Source organism: Ranitomeya imitator, chromosome 2 (genome assembly GCF_032444005.1).
Source record: "Ranitomeya imitator isolate aRanImi1 chromosome 2, aRanImi1.pri, whole genome shotgun sequence".
NCBI lineage: Eukaryota > Metazoa > Chordata > Amphibia > Anura > Dendrobatidae > Ranitomeya > Ranitomeya imitator.
Window position 1 is genome coordinate 597,423,921 of NC_091283.1, and position 15,194 is coordinate 597,439,114.

Below are 15,194 nucleotides of genomic sequence, written 5' to 3' on the forward strand. Positions count from 1 at the left end.
CTTCTAGTTTAACGCCCTCCTGATGAGTGTAGCGAGTCTTCTGGCGAATGTGTGTTTCCCAGGTTTGTTGAGGTGTAGTCCGTCTCTGGCGAGGAGTCCATCGTACAAGTAATTCACACCGTGGTCCAGGAATCCGAATCCTTGTTGTCTGCACCATCGTCTTAGCCAGTTGTTTGCATCAAGGATCCTGTTCCATCTCCTGGTGCCATGCCCGTCTACTGGAAGGATAGAAGAAAAAACTACCTGTGCATCCAGTTCCTTTACTTTCTTCCCCAACTCTTCAAAGTCCTTGCAGATTGTCGGTAGGTCCTTCCTTGCCGTGTCATTGGTGCCAACATGTATCAGAAGAAATGGGTGGACGTCCTTGGAGCTGAAGAGCTTTGGTATCCTATCGGTCACATCCTTGATCATCGCACCTGGAAGGCAGCATACTTCTCTTGCAGTTATGTCCGGTCTGCAGATGGCTGCTTCTGTGCCTCTCAGTAGTGAGTCTCCCACCACCACCACTCTTCGTTGCTTCTTGGCTGTACTTTTTGCTGTCACTTGTTGCTGTGTGCCCTTTTCTTTTTTGCTTGCTGGTATTGCTTCATCCTTAGGTGTGCCATCTTCATCCTCTACAAAGATTTGATATCGGTTCTTCAGTTGTGTGGTTGGTGATTTCTCCATGGTCTTCTTGCTTCTTTTGGTCCCATGCTTCCACTCATCTGCTTTTGGAGGTTCTCTGACACTTTTTTCACCTTCTGTGACCAGTAGAGATGCTTCTGTTCTGTCTAGAAAGTCTTCATTCTCTTTGATGAGTTTCAAAGTTGCTATTCTTTCTTCCAGACCCCGCACCTTTTCTTCTAAAAGGGCCACTAGTCTACACTTCTGACAGGTGAAATTTGATTCTTCTTCTGGTCGATCTGTGAACATGTAGCACATGCTGCAGCTCACCATGTAGGTTGTCACATCTGCCATGTTGCTCCTAGATCCTGCTGACTTGCTGTGTGCTTTCCTTCTTGTGTAATCTACTCAGCCAAGCTCTCTTGCAATAATGTCCTACAGGCAAAAATTCTTGAATCCCTGGTTTGGTGATGCTTTCCAAGCAGCTGGTCCCGGCTGTACCCAACGATCTTCTAGCTTAATTAGTCGTATACCTGATTATCCATATATCGCATTGGGAAACCGTTTAGGGCTCCATGGAGTTGTTGGTAATTTGTGATGTTACGAGAAGTAACAAGCAGCTGCTGTTTCCCTATGTGGTATGGGCGCTTGTTGTGGAGTCACGGACCTTCTGCAGTTGTCTAAGGCATCCCTTTAAATAGAAATTTATTTTTTTTATGCTTTCAAAAAGAGCTGCACTTTGTTCCTTGCTTTGACCAGCTTTTTCTTTTCTCTTTCGCTCACATTAATAAAGGCTCCTGCATTCACTTTTGCTATGTATTTATACCTTTCAGCCCAGCAGAGCTGTTTGAAGTGCGGAGCCGAGAGCAGAGCCTTCCTCAGCGCTCACATGGACAGAAGGACTTTTTGCCTGATGGGTCACAGATACAGAATGAGAAGCTGCAGATCTGTCGTGCTGAGCAATGGGAGTTGCTGGGAGAGGAGCGTGTGGAGCGACTGTAAGTAATGTCATGGGATTATAGTGCGTGCACACGGCTCACTAACCTTCATTATTTTAGGCTTAGAAGAGGAGCTCTGTACTGGTCGTAAGGGGCGAGATTGAAGCATAGCTTGTAAAGAACTGTGGGGAAGTGATGGAGTTTGGGCAGTCTTTGTGGATGTGATATACTTGGCATGAATGCTGGCAGGCTTTGCTATATGTCAGTTGGCACACACATTGAACCTGGTCCTCTCTGGCACAGCGCGTGCTCTCTGGCACGGCGCATGCTCCACTTTTAGCTCACGGATGCACATTTCCTCCATGGAAATGCAAACATTAACATTGCATAACTTTGTATGAAGACCCCTTAATATCAGACCACATTTCTGGTCCCACCTTTTGTGAGAGTTGTATATGATCTTGTTTAACCCCTTCCCGACCCATGACGCCACGTAGGCGTCATGAAAGTCGGTGCCAATCCGACCCATGACGCCTATGTGGCGTCATGGAAAGATCGCGTCCCTGCAGATCGGGTGAAAGGGTTAACTCCCATTTCACCCGATCTGCAGGGACAGGGGGAGTGGTAGTTTAGCCCAGGGGGGGTGGCTTCACCCCCTCGTGGCTACGATCGCTCTGATTGGCAGTTTCACTTTCAACAGCCAATCAGAGCGATTTGTAATATTTCACCTATTATAACGGGTGAAATATTACAATCCAGCCATGGCCGATGCTGAAATATCATCGGCCATGGCTGGAAATACTAATGTGCCCCCACCCCACCGATCGCCCCCCCAGCCCCCCGATCTGGCCGGTACACTGCTCCGGCTCCCCTCCGTCCTGTGTTCCACTCCCCCCGTGCTCTTGTCCGCTCACCCCCGTGCTCCAATCACCCCCCCGTGCTCCAATCACCCCCCCTGCACTCCGATCCACCCCCCCCCCGGTGCTCTGTTCCACCCCCCCATGCTCCGTTCCACGCCCCCCATGCTCCGTTCCACCCCTCCCACACTCCGATTCCCCCCCCCCCCCTGCTCCGATTTTCCCCCCCCCCCCCCCCGTGGTCCCCCCCACCTCATCATACTTACCGATCCAGCCGGGGTCCCGTCCGTCTTCTCCCTGGGCGCCGCCATCTTCCAAAATGGCGGGCGCATGCGCAGTGCGCCCGCCGAATCTGCCGGCCGGCAGATTCGTTCCAAAGTGCATTTTGATCACTGAGTTAGATTATATCTCAGTGATCAAAATAAAAAAAATAATAAATGACCCCCCCCCCTTTGTCACCCCCATAGGTAGGGACAATAAAAAAATAAAGAAATTTTTTTTTCCACTAATGTTAGAATAGGGGTAGGGTTAGGGGTAGGGTTAGGGTTAGGGCTAGGGTTAGGGTTTCGTTATGTGCACACGTATTCTGGTCCTCTGCGGATTTTTCCGCTGCGGATTTGATAAATCCGCAGTGCTAAACCGCTGCGGATTTACCGCGTTTTTTTCTGCGCATTTCACTGCGGTTTTACAACTGCGATTTTCTATTGGAGCAGTTGTAAAACCGCTGCAGAATCCGCACAAAGAAGTGACATGCTGCGGAATGTAAACCGCTGCGTTTCCGTGCAGTTTTTCCGCAGCATGTGTACAGCGATTTTTGTTTCCCGTAGGTTTACATTGAACTGTAAACTCATGGGAAACTGCTGCAGATCCGCAGCGTTTTCCGCAGCGTGTGCACATACCTTTAGAATTAGGCTATGTGCACACTGTGCGGATTTGGCTGCGGATTGGCCGCTGCGGATTCGCAGCAGTATTCCATCAGGTTCACAGTACCATGTAAACATATGAAAAACCAAATCCGCTGTGCCCATGGTGCGGAAAATACCGCGCGGAAACGCTGCGTTGTATTTTCCGCAGCATGTCAATTCTTTGTGCGGATTCCGCAGCGTTTTACACCTGTTCCTCAATAGGAATCCGCAGGTGAAATCCGCACAAAAAACACTGGAAATCCGCGGAAAATCCGCAGGTAAAACGCAGTGCCTTTTACCCGCGGATTTTTCAAAAATGGTGCGGAAATATCTCACACGAATCCGCAACGTGGGCACATAGCCTTAGGGTTAGGGTTGGAATTAGGGTTGTGGTTAGGGTTGTGATTAGGGTTATGGCTACAGTTGGGATTAGGGTTAGGGGTGTGGGGGGGTTAGTGTTGGAGTTAGAATTGAGGGGTTACCACTGTTTAGGCACATCAGGGGGTCTCCAAACGCAACATGGCGCCACCATTGATTCCAGCCAATCTCGTATTCAAAAAGTCAAATGGTGCTCCCTCACTTCCGAGCCCCGACGTGTGCCCAAACAGTGGTTTACCCCCACATATGGGGTACCAGCATACTCAGGACAAACTGCGCAACAATTACTGGGGTCCAATTTCTCCTGTTACCCTTGTGAATCTAAAAAAAATGCTTGCTAAAACATAATTTTTGAGGAAAGAAAAATGATTTTTTATTTTCACGGCTCTGCGTTGTAAACGTCTGTGAAGCACTTGGGGGTTCAAAGTGCTCACCACATATCTAGATAAGTTCCTTGGGGGGTCTAGTTTCTAAAATGGGGTCACTTGTGGGGGTTTCTACTGTTTAGGCACACCAGGGGCTCTGCAAACGCAACGTGACACCCGCAGACCATTCCATCAAAGTCTGCATTTCAAAACGTCACTACTTCACTTCCGAGCCTCGGCATGTGCCCAAACAGTGGTTTACCCCCACATATGGGGTATCAGCGTACTCAGGAGAAACTGGACAACAACTTTTGGGGTCAAATTTCTCCTGTTACCCTTGGGAAAATAAAAAATTGCAGGCTAAAAGATCATTTTTTGAGAAAATAATTTTTTTTTTAATTTTCATGGCTCTGCGTTATAAACTTCTGTGAAGCACTTGGGGGTTCAAAGTCCTCACCACACATCTAGATTAGTTCCTTTGGGGGTCTAGTTTCCAAAATGGTGTCATTTCTGGGGGATCTCCAATGTTTAGGCACACAGGGGCTCTCCAAACGTGACATGGTGTCCGCTAATGATTGGAGCTAATTTTCCATTTAAAAAGCCAAATGGCGTGCCATCCCTTCCGAGCCCTGCCGTGCGCCCAAACAGTGGTTTACCCCCACATATGGGGTATCAGCGTACTCAGGACAAACTGGACAACAATATTTGGGGTCCAATTTCTCCTATTATCCTTGGCAAAATAGGAAATTCCAGGCTAAAAAAATCATTTTTGAGGAAAGAAAAATTATTTTTTATTTTCATGGCTCTGCGTTATAAACTTCTGTGAAGCACCTGGGGGTTTAAAGTGCTCAATATGCATCTAGATAAGTTCCTTGGGGGGTCTAGTTTCCAAAATGGGGTCACTTGTGGGGGAGCTCCAATGTTTAGGCACACAGGGGCTCTCCAAACGCGACATGGTGTCCGCTAACAATTGGAGCTAATTTTCCATTCAAAAAGTCAAATGGCGCGCCTTCCCTTCCGAGCCCTGCCGAGTGCCCAAACAGTGGTTTACCCCCACATATGAGGTATCGACGTACTCGGGAGAAATTGCCCAACAAATTTTATGATCCATTTTATCCTACTGCCCATGTGAAAATGAAAAAATTGAGGCGAAAAGAATTTTTTTGTGAAAAAAAAGTACTTTTTCATTTTTACAGATCAATTTGTGAAGCACCTGAGGGTTTAAAGTGCTCACTAGGCATCTAGATAAGTTCCTTGGGGGGTCCAGTTTCCAAAATGGGGTCACTTGTGGGGGAGCGCCAATGTTTAGGCACACAGGAGCTATCCAAACGCGACATGGTGTCCGCTAAAGAGTGGAGCCAATTTTTGATTCAAAAAGTCAAATGGCGCTCCTTCCCTTCCAAGCCCTGCCGTGCGCCCAAACAGTGGTTTACCCCCACATATGAGGTATCAGCGTACTCAGGACAAATTGGACAACAACTTTCGTGGTTCAGTTTCTCCTTTTACCATTGGGAAAATAAAAAAATTGTTGCTAAAAGATAATTTTTGTGACTAAAAAGTTAAATGTTCATTTTTTCCTTCCATGTTGCTTCTGCTGCTGTGAAGCACCTGAAGGGTTAATAAACTTCTTGAATGTGGTTTTGAGTACCTTGAGGGGTGCAGTTTTTAGAATGGTGTCACTTTTGGGTATTTTCAGCCATATAGACCCCTCAAACTGACTTCAAATGTGAGGTGGTCCCTAAAAAAATGGTTTTGTAAATTTCGTTGTAAAAATGACAAATCGCTGGTCAAATTTTAACCCTTATAACTTCCTAACAAAAAAAAATTTGGTTTCCAAAATTGTGCTGATGTAAAGTAAACATGTGGGAAATGTTATTTATTAACTATTTTGTGTCACATATCTCTCTGGTTTAACAGAATAAAAATTCAAAATGTGAAAATTGCGAAATTTTCGCCAAATTTCCGTTTTTATCACAAATAAAGGCAGAATTTATTGACCTAAATTTACCACTAACATGAAGCCCAATATGTCACGAAAAAACAATCTCAGAACCGCTAGGATCCGTTGAAGCGTTCCTGAGTTATTACCTCATAAAGGGACACTGGTCAGAATTGCAAAAAACGGCAAGGTCTTTAAGGTCAAAATAGGCTGGGTCATGAAGGGGTTAAATAGCACAGATTGCTCTCAAATGACAGATCAGATTGTCTTTTGCAGAGGAAGCTTGGGAAGAGGCGTATGGAAACCAGAAGAAGAATTGGTGGAGCTGACGATACCTGCAGTATGTGTTCTTTTGCCTGATCAAATTGGGGTTAAAGCTCTAATAAACTGTCTGGAAATGAAACCATTCACAGATACATAACACGCAAGGCCGCTTCTACCGTGAGTTGCGATGAGCTTCTCGCCTCTGACAACAGTCTGCCATGGATTTTGCTGCCCCCTGAAATACCTGCCTAAAGCCCAACCTGCCTCGTTAGCGCTGCACAGTGGGGAGGGCGCGGGCTCGGGAGCGAAGCCCACTCTACACGCTGTAGATGCTGGCACCTGTCTCTAACACAAGCGCTGGCAGCTGACCTCTGAATGCTGCTTTTAACCATCATTTAGATGCTGCTGTCAATTTCTGACAGCAGCATTTACGTTTTGAAAAGTATAAAATAAAAAATTAAATCCACTCCTTTTTTTCTTGTTAAAAATAGAGATAAAAAATGTATTTGGTAATAAAAAAGGAGTATAGCGCATGTCAACCATAGAGTACAGATGTTAAAGAGTAAGGCCAGCATCTGTAAGCCCTGTGTGACCGAATGCTGTCTGTGTCCCCAATATGTTCTCCATAAAGCAAGAAAAGCTTTTATTATACTCTCCTACAGGGCTGTCCGGTCCGATGGGTGTCTTTGTCTGTGCCCACTAACTTTTTTCGATGTTGTCTTTTTTCTGTGCTTCGTGTGGATGGTGCGTTCATCATCCACAGTGTCCACGGTATCGTGCTCCTGTGCAGACTAAACAAGTAATAAAAAAGAAATCCCCAATACTGCATTGAGGTATGCAAAGAAGCTTACATATATCTGCTTCATGCCAGGAAGGCCGCTGTACACAACGCACAGCTCGAGAGCTGCAACAAACCCCTGTGGCAATCGGTCGCTGTGAATGTAATACTTGTCACCAGGAGCAGTAGTGATTTGTATCTCTCATGTGCAGGGCAAGTTTTGGCAGACTATGGGTTTCGCTGAGGGAGGAAGGCAGTGTCTCCTGCCTGAGGAAGCCGTCTACTTACTCGAGTGTGTAAGTGTTAACTTCTCCCCCGTAGTAAACAGGCACAGTGCAAAGACATGCATGTTGAGCTCTGTTTGCTGTATGCTTTTTGTATTTCTGATAAAATAGTCCCATTGAGCATATAATGCATGTATACCTTGATGATCAATTTGGCACCATTGTTCGTATCTTTGGCATTCTTATAGTATGTTCATGTCTCACACCTTATTTGTTTGTAGCCTATAATATAACCTCTGTGCCTTATTAACTATTAAGGCTGTGTGCACACGTTGCGGATATTTCACGTTTTTTTTTTTTGCTATAAAAACGCATACATTATGCATCCCATCATTTAGAATGCATTCCGCAATTTTTGTGCACATGATGCGTTTTTTTCCATGAAAAAAACGCATCGCGGTAAACAAGGCAGCATGTTTATCAATTTTGCGGATTTTTTGTGGATTTCCCACTATATCATTGAATTAGGAAAAATCTGCAAAAAAAAAAAAAAAATGCGAAAAACACACGTGGATTTCTTGCCAAAAATGTCCGGTTTTGCTCAGGAAATTTCTACAAGAAATCCTGAACGTGTGTACATAGCCTAAAGGGGAGTTCGCGTCTCCAAGATCCTATCCCACTATGTAGTAGGTGTAATAATCATAATTTCCCCTTCGCCTCATTGGGGGACACAGGCCGTGGGTGTTAGCTGCTGCCACTAGAAGGCTGACACTAAGGCTGCCGTCACACTATCAGTATTTGGTCAGTATTTTACATCAGTATTTGTAAGCTAAAACCAGGAGTGGGTGATAAATACAGAAGTGGTGACATGTTTATATTAAACATTTTCTCTAATTGTTCCACTCCTGGTTTTGGCTAAGGCTAGGTTCACATTGCGTTAGTGCAGCCGTTTAGCACATACGCTAACGGACTGCGTTAACGCAATTGCCGAAAAGGGATCGCGTTATGCGATCGCACTAGCGCAGATGCTCTATCTGCGCTAGCGGGAACGGACCCAAAAAACGCTGCAGACAGCGTTCGAGGGTCCGTCACAAAATAACGGCACATCACTAACGCATGCCAATAATGACATGCGTTAGCGATGCGCTACATAATTGCAGTCAATGGGTGTGCTAACGGATCCGTTACATAGTGTTAGTGCCGCTATGAAACAGATTCCGTCAGCGGACACCCACTAACGCAATGTGAACCTAGCCTTACAAATACTGATGTAAAATACTGACCAAATACTGCTAGTGTGACGGCAGCCTCAGGGATACAAATAAAGTTCGCTCCTCCTCTGCAGTATACACCCTCCTGCTGGCTCTCGGCTAACCAGTTCTTGTTTAGTGTCTGTAGGAGGCACACGGACGGGTCTGCTATTCAGACCCAAAACTCTTTATTATTTAATTTTTCCTTTTACATTTTTGATTTTACCTCTTACAACGAACGAAGGGGCGACGGATTCTTTCAAGGCTCCGATCTCCCCGAACCATCAACAGGCGAGCACGCGGAGAGTGCCGCCTCTCCGCATCCTCTCCTGCGACGTGGGATGCCAAGCCTGAGCTGATTCTTAGGGGTGACTGGTCCCTTCAAAGGCACCGATCTCCCCACACCCTGCACGGACGAGCACATGGAGTGTCGCCTCCACGTATCCTCTTCCCCAGCCAGGCCTAATGCTGGATCCCACCCTACAGGATTAACCCTTTGGCACCTCGTGGCATCCGAGCAGCCCCCACTGCTCCACCACTGTTGAAAGTGGATGGTACAAGGAGGCGGACGGTTTCTCTCCACCTCCCTACTAAAGGGACAATGGATTGAGGGCTTCTCTTTACCACCATACCGTCCAAACAGCAGAGGATCTCTGACCTGCTGAATAGAGCTGTGTACTCTGTCTTCCAGCGGCTTCTTGGGGTAAGTGCCGGGACTGGAGCGTTTGGAGGGCTCTGCGCAACCGGCGGTTACCCGCCTTTTTTACAGCGGGGGGTCGCCTTTTTTCCTGCTCGGCGCCGGCTGGCACCGAAAATTTAGCCTCCGCCCACTCTAGGCCGCACTTTTGGGCTCTGCCACCTATCCAGGCGCTTCTCGTTCAGGACGAGAGCACTCGCAATTCTCAGCGGCCATCTTCGTTCTCCTGCCGCTTCCGGACACCAGCCGCCATCCGGAAGCGGCTCCTCCATAGGACCCGGCGGTATTCAGCGCCGAAGATGGCACTAATAAAACGGGGACTCAGGATCCGGATAAGGAGACGCTGATCCCTTCCCCCGCACCTCACTACAGCATAAAGGATTGAATCCCTCCATTAACCACGACCAGACCAGCAGTCCCCGGTCTTGAAGGCGCATGACCAGCAGTCCCCGGTCTTGAAGGCGCATGACCAGCAGTCCCCGGTCTTGAAGGTGCATGACCAGTCCGAAGCCGGTCACTCCAAATGAGCTCAGGAGTCCCCCGCCGCTGCTGCCGACCCCAGTTTTTCCCAGAGTACCTAGTTCCCCCTGATTGGGCTTCTTTGCCACAGTCCATGGCTTCTCTGACCAACAGATTGAATCCCTCCGTTAACCCTCTGTGGTACGGAGTGCTCGCAGGACCAATATAGATGGATCCTCTCCTACACGGGAGCCGTCGGCTAGCAGGGGCCGCAAGTATTTTACAAACGTACAGGCATCTAAAAACGTTCATGCGTCTAGAAAACGGGAGCTTCATTTCTTGTTCTCCCGTACCAATGATTTGCTGAGAACAAGCCTCTGCATATGGATTAGATGTTGCCTTGGATCTGGACTCGCCAGATCTTCAGAACACGATGGATTAGCCTATTTAGGCCATCAACCAATCTCAGTAGATTAACAAGGTCTCCGGTCCTGCTCTAGATCACGCAGTGTCCCTCAAAACGGAGACTACACACCCTATAGTGCATTTGCCATTCACCCGGACAGCGAGGGCCCGGATAAGCGATTCACTGGCGAAAACCACAGTTGCCCAGTGGAAAGCACTGGTGCTTCGCAGCATGGGAGGCCAGGGTTCTAGCCCCACTATGACAAATTGCAAATGGATTTTCTCTAGAAACAGAAACCTCTTCAAGCGTGGTATCCTTTTTCAGCAATATGCAAACATGTTGAGTGCCTCTCCATGTATACCTTCCAACATAGGATGCCACGCCTGGTCTGATTTTTAAGGGCGACGGGTCCTTTAAAGGACACCGATCTCCCCACACCATTAACAGACGAGCACATGGAGTGTCGCCTCCATGTATCCTCCTCTTCACCTAGGCCTAAGGGCCAAACAACTAGCCCTGTCCACCCGGGGACCCTAACTCCGTGGATGTACAGAGGCACCCTCCTTTTGGCATCCGAGCATCCCTCCTCTGCACCGCCACTGTTTAGTGAATGATGCAAGATTGGCGGACTATCCCTTTCCACTTCCTTGTTAAGAGGATGGTGGATCGAGGGTTCATCCTTTTAACTCTGCACCGTCCAAAGACGGCAGCAATAGCAAGAGATGTTTTGTTTTTTTTCCTCACCTGCTGGATGCAGCCGTGGATTTTGCCACCTGGCAGGTTAACCGGGTAGAGTCTCCAGTGGGTTACTTAAGTATCTCTGCCCGACGAGTCCTCAATTAAAAAATCTGACTCATTCCGAATTGCTGCCTCTGGTCCAGTGCTCTACCTTTCCTTTGCCGCCGCATGGGTCGCTAGAGCAATAGTCTCCTAGTTGGAGACCTTAACTTTTTTTTTTTTTTTTTTTTTTTAATTCGTTTATTGACAATAAAATAAATTGTTACAAACCTATTTACATCCAAGGTTATCAAGCATAGTGTGCAATACATATAAACTGCGTATGATTAAACATGTAATAAAATGCAATCTTCGTTTATAGCCGATGTTTTCTTGTGATCATTATTATGCTTGTTTTCCAATAGTTACATATGGGTCATTTAAGTAAATAGAACATAAAGAAAACCATAACTCTTGAGTTACAACTGTATCTATTCTAACCTCTAATACGCCGCATTGCCTCGTGCCTATCCCCCTGTGTGACATCTCCCGTCCCCAACAAGTCTATAGAGTAAGATGGGAAGCATTCCATCTTCCCCAAATTTTTTCAAATTTGCCCGGGCAGCCTCTATTTTGATATAACGTGCGTTCATATGGAATTATCGAGTTAATCAGGTCAATCCAAGTTCTTATAGATGGTTCTGAACTCCCCATCCAACGCAGTGCCAGTACCTTCCGCGCCATAAAGAGCGTCTCACGTAAGAAAATGCCAGTATAATGATCCCAAGTCCCTTCCTCCCATATTCCAAATAAACAAACTAGTGGTTCATGGGGGACTGGTATTAACAACAAAGTTGTCAATAGCGATGTCACCCCCTTCCAGAATTGAAAAATGACGGGACAACTCCATATCATGTGAATAAAATCTGCATCAGGTGAATAGCAACGCATACATTCTGACGTTTGAAGCCGACCCATTTTAAAAAGCCGTTTCGGGGTTAGATACGACTGGTGTATTATATAAAGCTGAGTCATCCTGTTGTTAACCGAGGGGGATACTTTAATTGAGGATTCCAGGACGTCGTCCCATTCCTCTTCTTGTATATCAGCAAGAAGTCCCCCCCCCCCCCACTTCCCTTTAACAGATTCAATGGTAAGTGTTGCTCCCGCGGATAACATGTAAGTGTATAGAGAGGAGATGAGACCCTGTGGACCCTGTGACTTAAGAATTCCTATCAAGGGTAGAGAGGATATAACTCGACCTGCGCCTGCCTGTCTCATATATGACTGAATGGCTGACCTGAGCTGTAAATATCGAAAAAATTGGGATCTCGTTATATCGTACTTGGTTTGCAATTGCTCAAATGACACAAAAGTTCCCCCATCATATAGATCACCTATTGATGAGACACCATTCCCAATCCAAAAACCAGCGGATGGGTGGTCCAATAAAGTTGGGAAATAGCCATTGCCTCACAGGGGCATCTCCGCAATAATATCTATGAATCCAAACGTTTTTTTAACTTGCCTCCAGACCGATCGCGCTAGGCGTAGTAATGGTATCATACGAGGGATACCAACTTTCTCCAATTCTAAAAAATTCAATGGACATTCAATTTGTGCCGCATGAAGCAAATGACTTTCAGAGTTAGGAAGGCAATTATTGGGCATCCATTTATTAAGGGCTCCAGTCTGACCTGCCAAATAATATAGATAGAAGTCTGGTAGCGCCGCCCCAGCTCCCTGTTTTGGTCTCTGCAGCGTAGCTAGCTTAAGTTTGGGCCTAGATTTCCCCCATATAAAAACTGTGATTTGAGAGCTCAAACTTGCAAAGAAGGATTTAGGGATTAGCACAGCACTGTGCTGGAGACAGTAGCTAAGTTTGGGAAGCAATATCATTTTAATTACCGTATATACTCGAGTATAGAGTTGAGCGACCTTGACCTTTTTAGAGTCGAGCCGGGTTTCGCGAAACCCGACTATCTCAAAAGTCGGGTCGAGTGAAATCGGCCGTTTATGACGTAAAGTCGGGATCGACCGAAACACGAAACCCAATGCAAGTCAATGGGGCAGCATAGTCGGCAGTGAGTGGGGGCCAGGAAAACACCTAGAGTGCCCATTTTAATGTCAAAACCATCCATTCTTCTTAATGAAGCTTGTCAAGCGTAATTTACCTTATAATAATTGGAAGGCATTTGAAATTGGGGGTCATTTGGCTAAAGTTGTGGTGGGTAGGGCTGGTTCAAGTAATTAGTGGGCCCAGGAAATCTGGACCACGTCACGGCAGTGGAGCAGGGAGAGGTAAGTATTTCAACTTTGCAAGTGCTGTGAACCTGAGCAAGCAGGGGGGGCCCACTCGTTGGCATTGGCACTGGCACAGGGCCCCTCAAAGTACAGCGGTGTGTTTGCACGGCGGGGGCGCCTCCCACCGGCAGCAACACTTTTGCGTACCATGAGAGGCCCTGTGCCAGTGACGTCGCCAACTAGTATTCCTCCCCCCACCTGATGAAGGAACCTGCACTTTCATCTGCACCTTCCTGTTTGTCCCCGTGTAAGGTGGTATGGTATGCGGGAAGGGGGACCTGACTTTCAGCAGGGTCACAATCTTGCAGTGTAGCGTGCACGGGAAATGTTGCGTTATGGGTCAATGTACCAGCAGACTCCTCTATCACTGGCTGGGCAATGGGCAGGATGAGGAGGAAACACAGATATAGGCCCAAAGAATAAAGTGGGCTAAATGCAGTTCAAAATTGGTAACACAGGACTAATCAGGGGGCATTGCAGTGGAGGACAACTGGAATGAGAGGCTGACACAGAGAGTAGGCCCAAATCAGTAAGTAGTCGAAATGCAGTTCAAAATTTGCAACAGTAGTAAACAGGCGGCACAGCTTTGTTCAGTGGAGGAGAACAGCAAGGAGTGGCAGACACCGATAGTAGGCCCCAACCCAACTAGTAGGCCAAATGCAGTCTAACATTAACAACTACTTAACGAGCGCCTGAAAACGGAATTTCAGGACAGGAAACCAGGAGAACAGCAAGGAGCGGCAGACACCGATAGTAGGCCCCAAACCAACTAGTACGCCAAATGCAGTTGTTCCGTTTAACCACAATTTAATGAGAGCCTGAAGATAGAAGTTCAGGAAAGGCAACCTGGAGAACACCTTGGAGTGGAACACACCATCTCTCTACACCCCATACCCAATTTGTAGGCCTAATGCAGCGTAGTTTCCAACAACTACTAAACGAGAGCCGGAAGATCGAAGCAATGGAGAGGAAACCTGGGGAACACCTTGGAGTGTAACACACCATCTCTCTACACCCCATACCCAATTTGTAGGCCTAATGCAGCGTAGTTTCCAACAACTACTAAACGAGAGCCGGAAGATCGAAGCAATGGAGAGGAAACCTGGGGAACACCTTGGAGTGTAACACACCATCTCTCTACACCCCATACCCAATTTGTAGGCCTAATGCAGCGTAGTTTCCAACAACTACTAAACGAGAGCCGGAAGATCGAAGCAATGGAGAGGAAACCTGGGGAACACCTTGGAGTGTAACACACCATCTCTACACCCCATACCCAATTTGTAGGCCTAATGCAGCGTAGTTTCCAACAACTACTAAACGAGAGCATGATGATCGAAGCATTGGCGAGGAAACCTGGGGAACACCTTGGAGTGGAACACACCATCTCTCTACAGTGGAACACACCATCTCTCTACACCCCATACCCAATTTGTAGGCCTAATGCAGCGTAGTTTCCAACAACTACTAAACGAGAGCCGGAAGATCGAAGCTCAGGAAAGGCAACCTGGGGAACACCTTGGAGTGTAACAAACCCTCTCTCTACACCACGGAAGGACTGATTCTTAGGAAGGAAGGCTGTCGGAAAGAAGCAGGGCGCGTCCGAGGGTGATTATATTCTTATTAGGTATATACTCACCCTCGGACGCGCCCTGCTTCTTTATTTGTAATGAATGTTTATTTGCAATGTGGTTTTGACTTACTCTATTTTTTTGGTAAATAATGATTTTATTATTTTCATTGTTTTGCATCTTCTTGGCAATAATATAAAGAAGACGCGACAGGACAACACTCGCTGGATGCCATATCTGTGTTTAAAATTGAAAAAACCTTTCAGTTAACTACTTGCAGGAGAAAGTTATTGTAGCTGGTGGCCATTTTTAGTACTGTACCAGATTTTTGTTGTATGTGTTTGTTTTTAATGTTAAAATGTCTGCATTTGATATCTCTCCAGTATTTTCTTTTTTATAAGCAAAATACTTATTTTTATATTTTCTGATGTTGGTTCCAGGGGTACACGGGCAGCAGTGGTGTGGTCAGTGGAGGCCTAGTGGAAGGAGTGACCGCAGACAGGCATCGAAGGCCTAAAATAATAACACATGGCTGTATG

The 15,194-nt window shown here is 46.7% G+C and overlaps 1 protein-coding gene across 4 annotated transcripts in view; it reads left to right on the top strand.

Moving 5' to 3' along the window:
- Nucleotides 1-15,194, top strand: part of TSEN54 (tRNA splicing endonuclease subunit 54) — a 47,296-nt gene that overhangs the window by 7,227 nt on the left and 24,875 nt on the right. The window contains exons 2-5 of one of the 4 annotated variants that reach the window (XM_069752354.1): nucleotides 8-485; nucleotides 1,437-1,601; nucleotides 6,262-6,325; nucleotides 7,240-7,323. In XM_069752354.1, the coding sequence (XP_069608455.1) occupies nucleotides 337-485; nucleotides 1,437-1,601; nucleotides 6,262-6,325; nucleotides 7,240-7,323 (462 nt within the window). In that variant the 5' untranslated portion in view covers nucleotides 8-336. The remainder of the gene's footprint in view (nucleotides 1-7; nucleotides 486-1,436; nucleotides 1,602-6,261; nucleotides 6,326-7,239; nucleotides 7,324-15,194) is intronic. The other 3 variants (XM_069752355.1, XM_069752356.1, XM_069752357.1) reach the window with 3 other exon arrangements.